Below are 20,466 nucleotides of genomic sequence, written 5' to 3'. Positions count from 1 at the left end.
ATCCAGTTCAGCCGGACTTTAAGTGTGAAAGCAACCTAAAGCTAAGGTTTTCTTATCTAACTATTTAGTGATACCCACACTGCTAATGTCCACTCCTCGGTGCACTAGAGTCTGTGATGAGTTTGCTTTGCCCCGGTACATACATACGTTTGGAGGACACCTTCTAACAGCTCGTCCTGTCTTCTGTCCCTCAGCTCTGCTGCCATGCCTCCGGGGATGGCGCGTCCTCTTTCAGTGTTAGCGGTCCAGACGCTGCTGTGTCTCCTGCTAGCCGTCGGCTGGCCCCTCACCTCATTACCTAGTGGCGTCGTCCAAGGATTAGACTCCTCCCCCTCCGGTCCTTACCCCACCTTCATCCGGAATGACACTCTGTTTGAGCACTTGGCCCTGCACCCTGACCCCAGTGTGAGTCGAGTCTACATCGGGGCCAGAGATCACCTGTTCCAGTTGGATGGATTCCTCCAACAGGAGCTTCAGGATGACACCGGACCGGTCACAGACAGTCGGGAATGCTTACCTCCGGTAACCGAGAGCAACTGCCCTACAGCTCAGCTCACCAGTAACCACAACAAGCTGCTGCTGGTCGACCCTTACTCTATGGAGCTTATAACCTGCGGCAGCGTCAACCAAGGAATCTGCCAGAAACGTAAACTGGATTTTGTGAATGAGGTAATTTTCTCTACGGAGAGGCCGGTAGATACTCAATACGTAGCAGCTAACCACCCCAACGTTAGCACCGTGGGACTGGTTGTTCGCTCTCATCCTGACAGGCAGCCAGTTCTGTTTGTGGGGCGGGGTTACATCAGCAGCCACCCACCTATTTCCACACGGAACCTTATCCAGCCACCCATCTTTTCCTACGAAGAGACCGCCAAGTTGGCCGTGGCCGGCCGTCTCCCGGAATACGACCACCATTTTGTAGCATCATTCGCCCACCATCAGCACGTGTACTTCCTCTTCTACAGGCGGGACCTTAAGTCGCAGTCGCGGGAGTACCGCACCTACGTCTCTCGGGTTTGTTTGGACGACCAGGCCTATTACTCCTACGTAGAAGTGCCCTTGACGTGTCGTTCCAGGGCAGGGAAAGTCTACAACCTCTTGCAGGCTGTCCAGCTTGGGCTCGCCAAGGACGGGACGGCCAGCCAAGGCTCAGAGGTTCTTCTTGGTGTCTTCTCCACTCGTTTGGCTTCGTCAACTCGCCCCAGTGAGGAGTCGGCACTCTGCATGTTTCACCTCAAAGATGTGGACCACAGGATCAACTCCACCAGAGACCTGTGCTACACACAGATGGGTAAAGAGGCAGGCATGGAGGCGGCCTACATCGAGTATGAAGTCAAATCCAACTGTGCCAACTTGCCAGAGGTGAGTTTAACAGCTTGCTTGTTTCTGTGCTTGCTTGTTATTTAGTTAGTAGTTAGTACTAAACAGTCAAGTGTGAACAAACTAACATGCATTAGTGCTTCTTTGTTCAGTGTTGCACACTATACTGATAATAGAAACATATTGCGATACCCTGCTGTTAAAAACGATAAAATACCCTGTTTTGGTACTGATACATCAAGTATGACAGTGTTTTAAGGCGGGCTCACACCGGACCGAAAATCGGCGTCTTTGAGAGAGTCGGCGTCCGTGACATGAGTCTCCTTGGTGTGGTCGCTCGAATCGGCCCACGTCGGCGTTCATTTCAGCCGATTCAAATGTGTAATCCGCCATTCGAGTCGGTCATTCTTTTACCATTCTGATTGGTGGAGGCTAGCAGCTTGACTAGCGAATCAGTGAAGCCCGGAAGTGACGATGGTAAACATACCAGATAACCAGTGGAATCGAAGAAGGTTCGAGAGAGGACCGCCTACTTCCGGTTTTCATGTTTTTTGGCCCACAATACAGATTAGCGCCGCCTGTTGTTTTGGAGACATTACATCTTGCGCAAGCGCGGAACGTATGGCGTCAGCTGTAATTCCGTAGGTGTGAACCGCCCATGTCGTTGTTCGAGTCGGCCATATTAAGTAGCCGACGCCGAATTTACCGACGCGAGTCGGGCAGTTCTTCCGGTGTGTACACACCTTTACACAAAAAACATAAACTACAGGTACAGGATTTAGCTAGCATAGCTTACGAGAAGGATGGAGTCAACAAATGAAGTTAAAATAATATTGAAGGAGGAAACAAACCACTTGCTGCTTCACACCAGCTCAGTGCTGGTGTCTCTATCAGCAGAACTCCATTAAAAAAACAAGGAAAATAACAATTTGGTCAAAGAACATTTAGAATCAGTATCTTTTCTGAATCTGTCCAAGCATTTTCTGTAATGAATCAAACACATAACCCACGGGTTGAAGTCTTATTTCACCGTGTTTCTCAACCCGATCCTCAACGCCGTCCTAGAATTGATGTGGTCCAGACAAATGACCACTGAGAAACAAGTCAGTTAACCATCCACTTTCTCTGTGAAACCGCACGGCGGTGAACACGATCCCGATAGCAGTGCACCGCTCCACTCCCATGTGTCAGTGTGTGTAATTGTATGTTTTTGTGACAGGGTGTTACTGAAAAACAGCATGCATGCTAAGAATGACTGCGTACAGGAATAAGAGGCCTTGTGTTGTATAAGAATGACATTCTTCACATACTTCTCATGTCTCCTCCCTATGTTATATTATATTGGGTTTTATTTGCTGAACGTGAACCAGTCACTTCACTACGTAACATACTTTACATTCTCCTCGTCGTTACAGAAGGATATGCGGTCAAAATCTTTTTTTCTTTTCTAGAGAATTTTTTTTTTTTTTAGTTCAGTCAGGAGATCATGAGATCAGTCGTGTGTGCGTGACTGAGCATGTCCGTTCATCTTGGTGTCTGTCCACGGTTAATCTCCCGTACTCCAACACCAAACTGTATAATATTGCAGGTTCTCATTTTTGGTGGGGGACGACAGCTTGATGATTTCTTTTGTTTTGCACGGTGTGTTTGCCTATCGACTAACCGTTAATGGTATTACCAGTACAGGCAGAGCTGAGTACACCGCTAACTGAACCACAAACACTGATTTATGTCCGAGAGGAATTTAATTTGACTTTATTGTTAACAGACAACTCTAGCACTGTAGTGCTGTGGAGGAGAGGTTTCATTGACCCTTGAAACTGTGTGTGCTGTATTCCTGTGTGAGCATTAAGGTGTGTACTGCATGTAAACGTTGCATTTGTATGGACACGGTGGGCTACGCTGACATCCTCCTCTATTATCACCTCCTGCTGTGTTGAGGAGGAGGAGCCGCGCTGACCCCTCGACCTGTGCAGCTCGAGGGGAGAAGGTAGAGCGGGCAGCGTAATTTAATAGAGATGCCGGTGGGGGAGAGATCGATCGGCGGCATTAGACATACTTAGTGGGGTGTGGTTGAGGGTAATGTTTAACGAGGCCTGACAAGGACGGATAGAGACACATCAAGCACAGACGAGGCTCTGAAGGAGAAAAAGACATTAAGGGATACAGATTACCGAAAATCAGAAGAAAAAAGTGTAAGAAAAGGAAAATGTTTGGGTCGGAAGTAGACGGGACAGATGAAAACACGTGACTAGAGGGGAACAGCAACGAGAGATTTGGAGCTGGAAAGAGATTTACAGTGTTATTAATTGTCAAATCTCAACAGGATCCCCGCAGACAAAAAACAAAACCAACGTATATTCATATTCCTGTTGTTGCCAGAGTCCATCTGCACCAGGGACAGACTCTCACGCAAGCTCTAAGCTGCTTTGTTATAGATGATGAGGATTCAGGAGCAGATATATGTTTGTTCTTGTTCTCTTACTCCCCCGTGGTTATTCATGCCCTCTGTGTTTGTGGTAAACGTCCAGATGACTGTATGTGTCATGTAAGGGCCGGTGTTCAGGCAGAAAAGCGGCCGCATGGCGCTGGGAAGCACTTTATCCCAGCGTTTCATCGAAAAAAAGTACTTTTTCAAATGTTTCTATGGCAACAATATCCTGACAATATCTTCACCACTAACCACCGATAATATGAGTGAGCTGGTCAATCAGCCGTGATGTTAGAGCGAGGAGGATGCTCCGTCTGAGATGATGTGTAGGCTGATAAAAGCTCAACACTCACCAGGAAGTTCAGACATTTTCAACTTGTAGCACTCGGAGCGTCTGCACAAAAAAGGCAGCGCGCTCAGAAAAAAGATGGTGGCTGCAGCACTTTTCCTCAAGGCGGTCGCTACGCCGTGTCCTCATTTGGAACAATAGCAGAAAGACATTGGCACTCAGAATAAAATGTGATGTACAGCAAGCCAGTCCTTTGTTGAGGGCTCTCGAATCACCATGAAGGATTTGAATCTGCAATAATTACCCTATCAATATCCGACTTATTGCTAAACATTTACAAGTATTGGAGGAGATGACCCACCGTGGAACCCTCTCTGATGATCAGAACTGTAGCAAAAAGGTGGGGGGAAAACGTTGCAGCATAATATCGCAATTTTTTGCTCAACGATGTTTTATCAATACTTTTAATTAACCGTTAATTAATCTACCAATCAATATCCGGCTTATTACATGGCCACTTATTAAAGAAATCCTATTAATAATTATTGTAATTTTAAACATTTTTCTGAGTCTGAGAAAATGTCCCACCTTCTCTGCGACCATAGCAACAAGGTGGGTGGAAAAGAAACATTTCCTCGACAGTGTTGTATCGATATTACTAATTAACCATTAATAAATCGAAATACACTTTAAACCTTTTGGTAACAATTGCTTTTTCAGTCCAGTAGATGGTGCTGAGTTTTTGCTTGTGTGGTCATGGGTAAAGTCCACGGGATCGGCAGGAAGTTGGTCAAAACAAGGATGGAGTGTTGGTCAGTCTCTCTGCTGGACTTGAACACTTTGTACTGCAATAAAAACAATTTCAGGGAGATGAGTGGAAACTTTATCTCATTAGATAAAACAGATGTTGACAAATTGCATAACTTTGAAAAAAGGTAATAAACTGTGATATATCACATGGAGCCTCCGGTGATTCCTACTGCGAATATTACCAAAGTGTTAATCAGAGTCTGCTATAAATAAAGAACAGATCACTTACCGTAATGATATAATTGACAAATCCAAATTGAATATTTGTCAGTCATGTAATAATAGCGTAATTACAGGTTGTCACCTGTCAGGGCAGTCGGGACACGCCAGCCTTTAAGCCTCCAGGCCAAGCTGTTAGATGGGGCATCATACCTTCATAACTATTTCAGCAGTCATAATGTAGTTTGGGGTTATTCTTAGCACGCAGGCACTCCTGCTTGTTTGCCTCTAATGGTTGTGTTCTCATGATGTGGACTAAACAGGCTGTCTAAACTGTCCTTCACTGCCCATGGTTCACTTAATCAACTCTTATAGCTGCTCTACACGTTAGCTATGTTATTACAGTCACTTTAATGTGATGTGCCGTATATCAGCCGTCTCTCCGTCTTAAGAGCAGCTAAACAAGGAGTCCACTCATAGCAACACACTACATCAAAACCAGAAGCCTTCACCGAGCAGCACTCTCAGGTTCATTGCCTTCTCTTCCCACTGTTGAGATGACCAATAATGAAGCAATGACCCTGCTTTCAAACGTTGCTGTGGCAAAATAAATGATGTGGAACGAAGAACAACAACCCGCCGCCAGAGCAAAGACTCCCTTCTGCCAAACTGTGCAGGCAAAAACAAATTGTCCTTAAGCTTTAAAAGCACCCAGTGTGGAAGTCACTGGAATCCAGGGAGTTTGTTCCCAAACCCCAACCGCTCCACAATAAATTCAGCTGAGATTTTAACGAACCACAATAGGAACAGTGCTGTTTTATTTTTGGTGACTGGCTTCCTTGCTGAGAAAGGAAGAGTAAATCCCTCGAAAGGCGGTAGTTTACATTTCACATGCAATGTGTGTGTGTGTGTGTGTGTGATCACCACACTGAGGGTGTTTTCACACTTTCAGCCCTCCAAACAAACTCAGAGTGATTAGTCAGCCTTTTTCACGCATATGTGAACACTCAAAAAAAACTCAGACCCGGTGAAATGAACTGCACTCAGACCTCCTTGGGAGGTGGTGGCGCTCCTGGTTCACTTTGCCCTATGGCGTTGTATTTTAGCCCTCGAGGCTTGTCAGTAGCGATGCCCTGTCTGATAAGCCGCTGATTGTAATCGTCCAGATTTAATCAAAGTATGCAGCATTAATGGAATTAATTTCCATGATGTGTTCAGGCTCTAGTCAGTGAAAGGAAGCAACATTAAACAGTGATGAAGGTGGAAACTATAGTGTGAACAGAAAAAGAGCTGATGTGGACCAGGAACAGAAGTCTTTCAAAAGAACAAGGTGAACACAAATGGAACTGAGTCCCTTTTCTGTTGGTCCACTTTAAGAGGTCTGAGGTTGGTTCGTCTAAAGAGGACTATGTGGGAACACACCCTGATTTTCCTCTCTCGTGTGCCCACTATTAGAACACTCTGGATGCCTACCCCTGCGGCTCAGACCACACCCCCAGCCCGATGGCCAGCAAGATGGCCGTCCAAGCAGAGACCATATTGGACAGCCCGTCCGCCCGTCTCAGTGCTGTGGCCGTCAGCGTGAGGGCGGGACATACCATCGCCTTCCTGGGAGACTCCAAGGGGAACCTGCACAAGGTAACGCCAGATCACACATTTTAAGGCATGCACATTGTCAGCTTGCATTCTGGTGTTGTTCTGCTCACACACACACACACACACACACACACACACACACACACACACACACACACACACACACACACACACACACACACAAATCCCCAACAAGGTGCACTTTGTATATGTGCTAACTGTGATGTTATGCAGAGATTGTTGCTGGAAATATGAAGTAATGGTCTGGCACACTCGACAGCTTGTCATCATTTTCAGCTCAGTCCCTATTTGGGAAGCATGTTGGGTATTTCTCACATAAGTGGAGAATCTGTGGCTGCACAGACGTGGTGATCAGCAGCTCAACTCTTCTCTGTTCACCTCCAGTCCTCTCTGTTCATGTGCCAACCATTGTCTAAAATAGTCTCACAGTGTCTTACACCCGTTGGTTTGCGGACTACGTTTTGAAGCCTCGTTGACATCTTGGCATTTTTGCAACCAATGAACAGAAGTGACCATATTTGGACTGAAGAGGAACGACTGGTGGATTTGAAAAACACAAGCGGCAGAGCGGCACCCTTACTGGATCTGGATCCATCTGGATTCTGGTGTGAAGCTGTTAACAAAGTTAGCTTCATAACTCAAGGTCAAGTTTACAGCTAAGAGTTAAATTCATCTTAGTTACTAACAGTATTGGTAGCAGCAGCAGAGACCTGTCAATCACAAGGTAGTCCATGCTTTATGGTCTATTTGACTCTAAAGGGTCCATACATTACTAAATAGGACTTAGGATCTCGTGGAAGGCACAAAAAAAATAAATAAATCAAACCTGCTAGAATTTCTGTCAGGACGTTGTGAAGTTATGACATCTGATGTAGCAGCTTGGCCAGGAGGCTTAAAGAGTGGCGTGTCCCGACTGCCCTGACTACCTGTAATAACACTGTTATTACACCACTTAATATTCAATTCTGTATGGTCACTTACAGCATTAAGGTGATTGGTCTGTTTCTTTTTAGCAGATTCTGAATAATGCGCTGGATAGTAGCATAAATAGAGAATAAAGGCAAAGAGGTCATGCTCATCTATTACAACAGTATACAACAGCGTATTGTCAAGAGTGTTTTTGATGAATCGATCTTTGCGGTGGCTTTTCTGTCAGCGTTATGTGGATACAGGACATAAGAGTGGACAGTATTCCTATTCTGTGGCGTAGCGCCGCGATGGAGGACAGGAAGTAATACATTCTAACTCCTGCTCGTACAACAGAAGCTCATTCTGCTTTGAAGCGGATGCCGACCGAGATGCCACGCAATAGAAACAAACCTTTCAGCCATGGTGGCGGATTGTGTGACGCTCCTCTGAAATGACTTCTTCCTCAACAAGGCGGTTGAGTCCCGCTGGGGTCGTGTATGGCAGCGTCTCTGCGGGGTCAGACGGAGGTCAGGGGGCGCTCGGACAGACGCAGGGAATGTTCTGGAGGGACAAGCAGGGATTTGATGATATTGGATTTTTATCACAGATTGTGATAAAAAACACTTAAAATAAGTTAATTTCCATTATGGGGTTAATGGGAAATATCATCACCAGAACTTAAAACAAGTGTGTGTGTAGCTCACTATCATGGTAGACAAGTCATAGAGGCTGGTTTAAAAAGTACAGCATACAAAAATATGTATTTTTTTATTCATCCTTTTTTATGCAGGGAGACCTTATGATTTATGATCATATTATTTAGGATTATTTGATTGTTTTTCACTGAAAGTATGTTTGCTAAGATAGAAATATTTTTTTCTTATCAAAAAGTCATTCCAGTTTGTTTTTCTGCCATTTTAGGAGTTTAAAGCAACATCGTGACTCACATTGACTTTGGCCAGGATTATAATGACATGACATTTTTCTAGCATTCGATGGCTAATAACGAGCATGTTTTATTTTATATTTGTAAGGAACCTGAGTATAAAAACACACTTGCTGATCACAGAAAAGCGTATTATTATTTAGATTATGAATAGGTGCACTAAGCTGGATGTCAGTGGAGCGGCGGGCTCGTGGGGAGGCCCCTTGATACGAGGATCATGAGCTCGCCCCCACACAGTCCACTCTTTGTGTCTTTTTTCTCTCCTTTTTTTTTTAAAGGTTCACTTGTGGTTGAGGCCCCTGCACATGCAGAAATAGCACAATGACCGCCATTAACGTGATTGTAGGTTACGTCACGCAGAGCCGGAGCCGGCTAAACACTGAGCAGATAACGGAGCTCCGTGTTGTGCACAGTCATCGCTGACTGGCAGACACGTGCACTTCCCCACAGAGAGGCTCATTCACAACGATGCCAAGTTATCCGTCATAACGGCAGACGGTGTCTGTGTCAGCTTCATTAATGGATGCATTGTCGGTGTGTGTCCGCCCCTCTGCAGCCACCGACGGGGAACAGGTCAATTCAAACTATCTGTTCACGTAACGCCAGCTAGACCCTCTTTTAGACAACTCTCTCTTTCTGTACTTGAGAACATCATCGGAGCAAAGGTCATCTTCATCTCGTGTTTTCTGTCATTCATGCATTTCTCCATTCGTTTAGAGCCTACGCCCTCTAGTGGTTGTCATCGTTGGAGTGCCACAACGAAATGTGTCGACACTTCAACAGTTTGGGAACAATGATGACGTAGTACAACGATGTAACAGCCTAACAGCTTGAGACGGTGTTACTGAGTGGAATAGACGAGCTAGTGGCCGAGTATTGAGCGTCCACATGTATACAATATATACATTTGTTTTGGTTATGTAGCGTTACACCAGCGAGACATTATGAGCTCTCTAGATGATCCACTACGTTCACGTACATGATGTCAAACATGACGACCTGAACTCAGAGTCTCCACTTTATTGAGTTTTACAGTCCAGCGCACCAACACAGGCCAACACGTTTAACAGCTAGCCGCCACAGCAGGTGTTGCTGTTTAACAAGTGACCGTGTTAACTGGTGACTCTCAGCCCTAATGCTCTTAGTGATGGTCTTTGAAACAGAACATGTAGGTGTCCTCATAAAAGGCTTTAATCAATTTGAAATACATCTGTGTTTATTATCTACCCCAAACATTTACGTGAGTTACTACGAGCTGAGAGTCACCAGTTTACACGGTCACGGGTTAACCTGGAACACCTGTCGCTCTGATCCTGTCTGAGACATTTAGATGCTGCTAACAGTACTTATTCAGTGTTTGTATGTAAAATGGTCTTCAGTCTGTCTTATGTAAACAAACACGCATGTAAACACAACAGGCAATATTCAGGTCAGTAAAATAATCAAGGCTGGTCTAACTCAGGGTCGTCTACGAATCCAAAATGTATTGAGACTGGGTCATCCTGTCTGGATGGAGAAAAAACCAACGCATGAAGACTAAGGCGGCAACAGGATGACACAACACAAATTTAAAACAATCCTAACCAATAGGAATGTAACTAGTTGACAGTGAGTTGAGGAGACGTCAAGCAGCTTGATGAATACGGAGGGACGGACACATACTAGACTGTTTGAATATGTGATTTTCATGCAGAACCGTCCTCCATTAATGAACAAACAGTTGATTTATTTCTCTGTATTATGAGAAACTGATGAACGGACCGACTGCAGATCCACCGCTCTGAACGGTGCCGATGCTGAACATCGTTACTTTAGTTTGAAACGGATCCAGTGCTTGTTGTTTTTCTTCATTACTTCCGACACTCAGCCGGTTATTTCCCAGCGGTTAAAGCAGCCTCCTCTTTGGATCCGAGTGTTTCTGTATTTAGTTCTCACACTAAATCATGGAGCTTCCTGTCTGTCCTTCTCTGGCAATTAGCCGTGCAGTCTTTCCTCAAGTGGCATTCAACTTTGTATTCATCAGCTTCATCTGCCGTCTGTGTTGGCGTTCCTCAGCAGAAACCAGTCGCTGACATCAACTGTTGCTACAAAATTGTGAAAATGGGAAGAAATACAGTATTTATGCCAAAAACATTGACATGATAAGCCAGGAAACTAAATCATCATAAGATGTTTTTTAAATGATATGTAGTTATTCCTGCTACAAAATAGTTATTTGAACTAATACTGGGAACTGATTGATACCCTTTATGTGATGAATGTTATATATTTTGGCCCTCCTGCATTGGCTTATTGCAGCTACTGGGAATAACAAGAGAGCTAAATAAATGAAGTTGAGCTGGTGTTGAAGACAGAGGAGCCAGTGTGACTTCAGGGGAAGTCTATTTCCTGGAACCTCGCCAGTCTCATAAACGGTTGCGTGAAGAAGCGCTGCTGACCGTTTAGGATTCCACCTCTAAATGTTTGTTTTGTTGAGCTCAGCTCAGTGCATCACGGTTAAAGAGAGACGGGGCTCGTCAGCTAGCAGCAGTGGCTGTGCAGCTTCCACCCCTCCTTTGGCATTTGTGTTATATCTTGTTTGACATATGTTTTGCTATTTTTCAACAATTATTGCTCAACTTTTACCCTGCCCAAAAAAACCCCTTGATGATCATCTTCCTCACGACCAGAAGAAGCCCCTGCTGTGTGTCCCCAGCCGTTGTGTAGTTTCAGTAATTTGCCGTGGTCTGGATGGGCCGATATTAAAGCCTGGACAGTCTGTCTTTGAGGAGCTGTGGGATCAAAGAGTGTCAGACTTCATAGCTGACCTCGAAATCCTCCGCATACCTGGAGGATCGGATTAGCCTGGCATCATCCGGGCCTGTATCACCGTATCATATTCAACACACACACACACACACACACACACACACACACACACACACACACACACACACTGTGATATCCAGGCCTGAACTCAAAGGGCAGTGAATCCACACTTCCTCCCTTGCTGGGTTCCCCATCAGGATGATTGCTCTCTTTCTTCCAGCAGAGTTGCGCTCCCTGTGGCAGATCTCACTAATGACGTTAGAGGGAACGAAGCTGATGCTCAGGCTGCTGTAAATAACATCAAAAGGCTGGCGTGGAGCGGTTGGTCGGGCTGCCCTCTCGTATTAACCCACATTACAGAAGCTCTGGACTTTAATCAGCCGGCTCATTATCTTGTCAAGCTGTTTATTTGCTGTGACTGAATTTTTCTCGTCTTACTGTCAACCAGCTACCGCTAGCTTGGTTAGCTAGGTATGTCTTCATGATGGGAGAATGCTTGGTAAAAACAGGCTTAGTTGTAATGTACTAAATGACCAGCCAGTCTCTTTTTGTACAACAGGCCACACATAGTGAGCACAGGCTCGCTAGTTTGAATGAAGTGGGAAACTAGCTATAAAGGCTTTATTTCTGCTTTAACATGGAGGCCTATGGGGATTGATGTAATTTTGTAGCCAGCCTCAAGTGGACTTACAAGGAACTGCAGGTTTTGGCACTCCCACATTAGCTTCATTTGTTGATGGTAGAGCTTGGTCAGCATCAGTTAAAGCTTCAACATGTGTCTTTATGTTGTCAAACACTTCTGTGGTAGAAACTAATCTGATTACGCTGCATGTCCTTTATCGCTGGTGTTCCTTGTTAAAGGGGAACAAAGAGGCCAAGTGTTCCCCATGGAACCTAAAAAAATGTTCTTGATCCTGTTTGACTACCATAAATTTCACATGTGATGTTTGTCAATCTAAGAGATAATTTTCAAGTCCAGAAAGTCTCAGTTTCTCTTATCCTATCTAGTTTAGTGTGAAACCGCTCAGTGAAACTCCATCTCTGCTCTCATGTACGTCCCCAACACGGCTGTTAGCCACTAACTTAGCTACGTTCCATCACTAATGTAACGTTATCTTAGCTGATGTGTTTTATCCAGCGACTGTTTTTATCAGCAGGAAGAGAAAGAAGAGAGACCTGTTGTAGCTTCAGAGAGAAACACTTGTTTCACAAATGTTTATCCTGTTAAGCACTTTACTTTTTTTTTTACTTTTTATAGACTTTGTCTATAAAAGGTGCCATATCAAATAAACATATTATTATTATTATAATATTATGTACGTGTTGTCTTTCTAAGTACGTATTTTCACGGTCTTATACTTTAGCAAACTAAGACTTAATTGATGTGTAAAATAATATTTCATATTGACAAACATTTGTGTAATTCATGATACAATTCAAACAGGTTAAAAAAGACGTAGTTCACTGAGCGGTTTCACACTAAAGTAAATGATACAATGACAAACAGAGACTTTCTGGACTTGAAAAATAGTTTTCAAACTGACAAACATCATATGTGTAATTCATGGTTTAACTCATATGGGATCAAAACAATATTTGCCTCGTGCTTGCTTGACTACCGTACATAACTATTCTGAAATAAGGTCCCACGGTGAACACAGAAGTGGGCGGGACTTAGTCTCTATTGCACCAATTTGACACATCAAAGTGTGTTTACTTGAGTTGTGGAGTTGTGTTGCATATGTTGCCTTCAGCGTCTCCACAGGGAGCCGTGTTAAAATAAGCAACGCTGCTCTGTGTCTGATATATGTCCTCGAGTGTCTCTGGAGTCTGGATCAACTGTAATAAATCTGTGGAGTTAGACAGAATTAAATTTACCAGACCTGTGGAACCTGCTGCTTATCTTTGTGAAGCTAGCACCTCAACATTAGCCGCTAAACACACACACGGTGCCATGTTTTAAAAAGGAAGGAGGAGAAAAGGCAATATCTGGTTCTTCTGCATCATTTTGATCCTTTTCTTGTCCATCGTGAGGTTGAACGCTGTAAATGAGTGTTCTCTTTGAGCATCTTCTTCCTTTTTTTATTTATATAATTCAACTTCCCGACTCGACATCACTTATTAGCTCTTTGCTCAACTTTCCACCACATCACAAGGTCTTCATCATCTGTCCTGGACATGGGTCTGTTGACGTGCATGCTCAGTAGCTCATATGATTCCATAATAACATAACACAGTCAAATCAACAAATCATCATCTCTGTGTTCATATTATTTACAAAAAACAGTGATATGAAAATTGCAATAAGGAAAAAATAATTGGACCGTCTATTTCTATTTCTATTGGAGGCGTAACAGAAGGATATTTTAAAGAGATTCACATTTGGAGCTGCAGCTCGGTGCTTATTTGGGGGTTTGTGTATAATGCATTTTTTAACCATGACTCATGCTGGATAGGGTTAATGTGACATTGATGGTATTCTTATTATAATATAAAGCACATGTTAATTGTATTTTGTGCTTGTTAGTGTTTCCAAATAAGTCAAAATCCATACATAAGCCCAACATTCATGTGTTTGTTTGCTTAGGTGTTCCTGGGGCCAAACGGTGAAGTGGAGGAATACTCTGTCGTCTCCATTCAGAGGAACGCAGCCATCAGCTCAGACCTCATCCTGGACCAGGGAGAGGAACATCTCTTCATCATGACTCATACCATGGTATGTGCACACGGGCAACTCTTGTAATTATTATATAGTCTCTTGTTTCTGCCCCAATTCTTTCCATCAAATGGCAGCCTGTATTTTGGATTATTCTGATGACCATATTTTTCATTTTGCATTGTTCCACTGTGAAATGTGGGCCACTATTCATTTTAATCAGATTTCTGGGAGCTTAGAGAGCATACTTTGCACGACTGATGGTGATTGTGTTGCCCTGGTTCCAGCTGCAGAAGAGGCCTGTGGCTGAATGCCAGCAGCACCCGGACTGCCACACCTGCTTGCTGGCCCACGACCCCTACTGTGGCTGGTGTGTCCTGGAGGGAAGGTGAGCTAAACAGTCAGTCAGAATCCAGCACCCTAGAAAGTGTGGGAGAAACTGGTTATGAAACACCTCAATGTAACACCGATGTCTTTATGACCTACGTAAATCACAAGACCATCAGCGATATCGTTATTTTTAATGCTTGTCGGATTCCTCACAAAATCATATTCAATCATGCAACCGCCAAAAAAACTCCAAGCCTACTCCAACACTCATTGGGCCTCATGCAGCGACGCTCTTCTAACGCCGGGTTGATACTGGATGTGGAGTAACGCAAAGCGCTACCAATTTCTTTGTCCGCATCCTTTCGGCGCCCTTATTTACCAGTTGGACTGTTGCCGCCTCACAATCGTTAATCGTTAGTGATTGATAAACAATATAAATAGCATATATATATATATATATATATATATATATATAGGGTTTTCATTCTCTATAAGGGTTTCATTCTCATTAATGATGATTATATGCGTCCCACACTTTTGACTTTCCCCTCCTGTCTCACTCTTTCCCTTTCCCCCTGCTGTGCTCACAGAGCTTCGTTGCCCCCGAGTCACCTCCCTAATGATCACATTTCTAAATCCATCCACTATATTCCAGTGTCACTGCCGCTGCTCTAAGAACAGTGTGTCAGCCCTTCAGAAGCTGAACACGCGAATAGTATTTCTTTAAATAATCCAGTCATTATAATTACTCTAAAACGTATATTTATAGATATATATTTTTATGTTTGGCAGTGAATAGCAGATGTTTTTTTCTAATCTTGGTAAAAGTGCTCTCATAACTCATAACATGTTGTCTCACCTATCAGAAGAGCAGAAATAAGAAACATCGGTGAATCCCAGAAACCAGCGGGTGCTAACGAAATGAGAACAAATCACGGCTGCACTAAAAATAAGAGGGAATTGTACCTCTGCCTGCATGATGTGATTTGTCTGCATCTTACCAGACCCAGTAAAGCCGTGACTGCACAATCACCTGGTGTGTTAAAATCAGTATTATGAGTTTGATGCTTCATTTGTGGGAAGAATCCCATTCTTATGTAATGTTTTATAGTCTCAGATTTATTATAAGCAGCAGTGACTGCTTGTTGCTTTAGTCGGAATCATAAAATACATTATAAATGAGCTGCTTATGTTTCCGTGAAATGTTTGTTCCCAGGACTGAACGTTCACACAGATGAAGTTCAAAGAGCATGACTGAAACACAAAGTGCAGTTCCTGACGTGTAGTGAGGTCTCAGCTGCTGGCGCTGGCTTTTGAAGTGTTTTTGCCAAGTCATGTAAAAAAAATAGAAGTGCTCTGTTGAGATTGTGTTTGAGTCTGATGAAAGAAATCTGCCTCTCCATCCCATCTGTGTCTCCTCCTCCTCCACCTGGATGTTTTTCTCTCTGCTCCTCTATTTCCATTTTCTTCCAGTCTTTCCTTCCCAACACTCCTGCTGTTATATTTCCTTGTTCTGAATCAGTTTCCTGGTTCACATGTTGTTTCACACGCTTCTTCTATTCGATGGTTTTAGTAACAGAAACCAGATCTCTTAACTTTTTTTGAAAAAACACCAACAGTTCAGGAAGGAGTTGGTGTGGAATTATACAATGACGGTAAATACTGAAGGTCGTTTTCATGCTTCAAGTTTAAATTTGAACCATTTTAACCACACAGAGACACAGAGAGAGGGAGAGCTCAGTGGAGATGATACACAGTGTAATATAATAATAATTATAATCAACTATTCATAAAGCACTTATCAAAAGAAAGTTATAAAGTGCTTCACATGGTTGAACCAAGACTAACACATTTTAAATTAAAGCAGGCAAATAAACAAAAACAAACGGTGTAAAAGTAATAAAAGGCCTTTTTGAACAGATTAGTTTTGAGAAGTGATTCTAAAAGATGTCACCGATTCTACAAGCCTCAGACAGGAAGTAGCGGAGCCTTAAGAGGGTGTGTTTTCCCTGCAGGTGTGCGTTGCAGGCGCAGTGTGCCCGTGGGAAGCAGCCGGGTCAGTGGCTGTGGAGCTTCGACATGGAGCAGCAGTGTCTGGCCGTCCAGGACCTCCACCCCTCCAACGTCAGCCGGGACGAGAGCCGGACGGTGAGTCTGCAGCACGCCTCCATAAACCGGATCCAAACGCATGGCGCTCATGTACTCACTGAACACATCATTGCAAAGGATTTACAGTTGAGCTGAAATGCCCTTTGACCCTATTGAGGTCACATCCCCAGTCATACCCATCATGACATCCATCAGTCAGCCTAACTTTTAGCAGAGAAGGCTCGTTATGATCCTGTTTCACTGGGAATACATCAGCAGACGGAAGATGGACTCCTTTTAGATCACATTCAGTCATATTGTGCCTCCATTTAAAAATATACTCAAAAATAAATCAATCCTTTGTATTTTTATGTGGACATAACAAAATATGACGTGCTTAAGAAAGCTTGTACGAATCAATTTCCATCAATCGATCTGATAAGAGAGGTTGGGTGAGGAGCGTTGCTTTCTAAACCCACCCCTTTTTTAGAGGTCCAATAAATTGCAAAGGATTTGATTTCCATCGTTTTTGTAACTGTACAACGCCCAAACGGGGAACACTTACAGTACAGAAGCTGGAAATCCCATTTACTTTAGAGGGGATGAGCAAACCAACCGTTTCAGGTTTCTGTTGACTGCAGATTAAAAGAGGATTCCACCTCCGCCTCCAGGCCTTTCACAAGATATACTGATATACTGAATGCACATAGTCAGTCTGTGGTCAACTTCTGCCTGTACCCCCCCTCTCCCCCCTCCCCCCTCCCCCTCTCCCCCCTCCCCCTTCCAAAATAACAGTCTCAAAAAACCAAAACAACATTAATCTTAGGCCCGCATATCACCTCGCTGCAACCATCCAAGAGTCCCTTATCAGCTGTGTGTGTGTGTGTGTGTGTGTGTTGTGTGTGTTGTGTGTGTGTGTGTGTGTGTGTGTGTCATTGTGGTCTAGTCTAAATATACTGGGTGGGTGTAGATTCAGAACACTGATATCCTCAGATGAGTGACATCTTTGTTCGGCTCATTTCGTGTAACAAGTTCAGCATCGAAGCAGGGGGATTAGCAAACGAGCTAGCTAACCAGCAGACAACTGGCTAGCTAGCTAGCTATCTGTTGCTGGTTGCTTTCTGTTTAATATCTTGTCTTTCTATCGTAATGATTAATTTTCTAAAAAATGGGGGATTAATAGAATAGAATGAGGTGTGGAACACTGATTTTGAAAAATAATCTACTCAAAGTTAATTACACTAAATGAAATGAATGCAGGTTCACTCCACACAAGTCTATAGTCTATATCATCATTGATCCTTCCATACAGTAAAACTACACATCTATCTAGTTTGATACATGTCCACTTATGGTATGTGATGTCATATAAAGCCATGTTTGTTGTAAAGTTGCATTAGTTAAGAAGGAAACAGACAGGCCTGTTTCTTCTCATGAACTAATACAGTTTAAGTGGCGGATGAATATAAGCTCAAGAGAAGGTATACTGACATGGACAGGAAGTGCACATCAGTAGCAGCCATATATGATCTAGTGTTCATTGTGAAGTACTTTGTCAGTGTCAGGGAATATGTGTGATCTCTTACCTTAACTCTCACCTTAAACCGGATCATCTCTATCGGCAACTTCCTGTTCTGAAAAATAAAGTCAAGGCTGAAGTACCTTAAAGTTGTTCTCTCTCTACTGACCATCAGGGGGCGCTCCTCTGGTTGTAAAAAGAAGTCTGATTGTATCAGTGTAAGGTTTCTGTCCCGTGATTCTGCCACTTGCATTTGAGAAAGTTGTGCTATTGTATAGACTGAGTCCTCTGCTCTTCCTGTCCCATGGGATGTCCCGTTGTGTGGGGAAAGGACAGAAGGAAGCTCGAGATACCATCGTTTAGCAAACCTCCTCATGTTGACTTGGTTAGTTCGGATTCACCAAAGTCACACAAAGACACAAACAGTCCAGCTGATTGAGGCAGCGGCAGACCAGCAACCCTGTGTTCTGTGAGGTTAGATTACTGTCTGACGGCAAAGTAAACCGATGAAACTGACATTACTGAGTGTTGCTGCTGACCTGCAGCTACAGCGGTGATGGACCCGATTTCTGAGTCTGCCTGAATCCTAATTAATTCTTGTGTCTTTCGTCAGGTGACTCTGACAGTCGCGGGACTTCCAGTGCTGGAGACAGACGAGTCCTACTCCTGCTTCTTCCAGGACAGCCAGAGTCCTGCCGTCGTCACGGAAACGGGAGTCACCTGCCATTCTCCTGAGGCCAGCCGAGTGCCCGTGGTGCCTCCGGGACAGGGTGAGTACGCTGTAACCCCAGACCTGATTGTTCCTTGTTTCTGGAACAAAGCTGATGAAGTTTAATTACTGGCTTGAACTTTTCAACCTTGCAAGTGGAGGATTTGGCTGCATCCTATAATGAGATTAATCTTTTTGCGTGTGTGTTTCTGTGTGTGCGTACCCAGACATACCATACACGTATACAGTTCAATCCCTGTGTCCATAAATCTAGGCTAGCCCAATCCATTTTCCTTAAACCAGCTTACACAGCAGGGACTAATCTGTGTTTTAAAGCGTGCAACTCCACAGTCATGTATTTCATCTCTGGATTCGTTGCTTTGTGATGTGCTTTGGTTCCCCTCAGTTTGGGTGATTGTTTAACGTGCTGAGAGCCCTGTTTGTTACAGGAAGTCAGAGGCCATGATAAAAGAAGATTTAGGGGGCTTGTAAATAAAAACTGAAGCCTCTCCAGAGGTCACAGTCAGTCTAACATTCACATGGAGTGTGTGTGTGTGTGTGTGTGTGTGTGTGTGTGTGTCTGTGTCTGTGTCTGTGTCTGTGTCTGTGTCTGTCTGTGTGTGTGTCTGTGTGTGTGTGTGTGTCTGTGTGTGTGTCTGTGTGTGTGTGTGTGACTGTGTGTGTGACTGTGTGTGTGTGACTGTGTGTGTGTGACTGTGTGTGTGTGACTGTGTGACTGTGTGTCTGTGTGTCTGTGTGTCTGTGTGTGTGTCTGTGTGTGTGTGTGTGTGTGTGTGTGTGTGTGTGTGTGTGTGTCTGTCTGTCTGTGTGTCTGTCTGTGTGTCTGTGTGTCTGTCTGTGTGTCTGTCTGTGTGTCTGTGTGTGTCTGTGTCTGTGTGTGTGTGTGTGTGTGTGTCTGTGTGTGTGTGTGTGTGTCTGTGGTTCCCATGCCGACATTCCTGAAACTTGCAGCTTGTTGTAGTTCTCAGGGGGCCGGGCTCAGAGAGAATCAGCCTGGGTTTTACTGAGATGTGGACACACAAGCTGTGGCTTACCTTCACTTAAAGAGGGTTAGTGCCAGTGCTCTATTATAATAATAATAATAAAAAAGAAAAAGACTGAAGGCCTATAAGAGCTACTGTTGCTTTAAAGTTGAACAGCAGCCATATTCTCACCTGACTGCTGACGATGTGCTGATGTGGACTGATGTGGACTGATGTGGACTGATGGGAAAACCCCTTGTACAGTTTGTAACCTCTGGACAGACCTGTCACTTTAACTTCTTCTGGATGATGTGCTCTTCCAGAAAGGATTTTGGTTTGAATCCAAGGAGGCTCTTTCCTGTCTATCCGCCCTGTCCGTCTAATAAAGGCCAAAACAATCAACCCTTTAAGTTATTAACAACAATGACGTACGTTAGCGTGTTCACACAGTTTGGCAACGGAAGAACAACGGAGTTATAAGCTGGTCGAGCTATGTAAGAAAACGTATTGAGTTGGTAGAATACAAGTATGAACCTGAAAAGGAGCATGATATGACACCTTTACCAAGCTGTCTGATCACCTGACTGATTCTTGTCCTGCTCAGACCTCAGAAATGAAAACAAGACCCACATTTTGTATTCCATCCTTTTGTATTAAATCGGGATCTTAGTTTCCATTCATTTTCCTTTCGATATCCCGACATCCAACCGCAACTGATTTCTTTTAAACCAAACTGACGTGACATTCAGGAGCTGCTTTCCGAGCTCCAAGCGCTTCATCCATCCAGGTTAATGTGTTGGATTGTAAATATCGAAGCTTATTGCTGCATTTTGATCAGGTTACGAATGCCGCTCTAAATAGTTTGATCGGTGGTTTCTGGAATCAGAAGAGC

The 20,466-nt window shown here is 43.8% G+C and overlaps 1 protein-coding gene across 1 annotated transcript in view; it reads left to right on the top strand.

Annotated features, from left to right (window-relative positions):
- plxnb1b (plexin b1b) overlaps positions 1 to 20,466 on the top strand; it is a 109,489-nt gene that overhangs the window by 58,968 nt on the left and 30,055 nt on the right. The window contains exons 5-10 of the mRNA XM_084039016.1: positions 195 to 1,362; positions 6,465 to 6,647; positions 13,877 to 14,005; positions 14,233 to 14,333; positions 16,291 to 16,423; positions 18,496 to 18,652. Of these exons, the coding sequence (XP_083895142.1) occupies positions 205 to 1,362; positions 6,465 to 6,647; positions 13,877 to 14,005; positions 14,233 to 14,333; positions 16,291 to 16,423; positions 18,496 to 18,652 (1,861 nt within the window). The 5' untranslated portion in view covers positions 195 to 204. The remainder of the gene's footprint in view (positions 1 to 194; positions 1,363 to 6,464; positions 6,648 to 13,876; positions 14,006 to 14,232; positions 14,334 to 16,290; positions 16,424 to 18,495; positions 18,653 to 20,466) is intronic.

The sequence above is a fragment of the Eutrigla gurnardus genome, assembly GCF_963514095.1.
Source record: "Eutrigla gurnardus genome assembly, chromosome: 2".
NCBI classification, from domain to species: Eukaryota; Metazoa; Chordata; class Actinopteri; order Perciformes; family Triglidae; genus Eutrigla; species Eutrigla gurnardus.
This window is presented reverse-complemented; position numbering and strand designations above follow the sequence as displayed.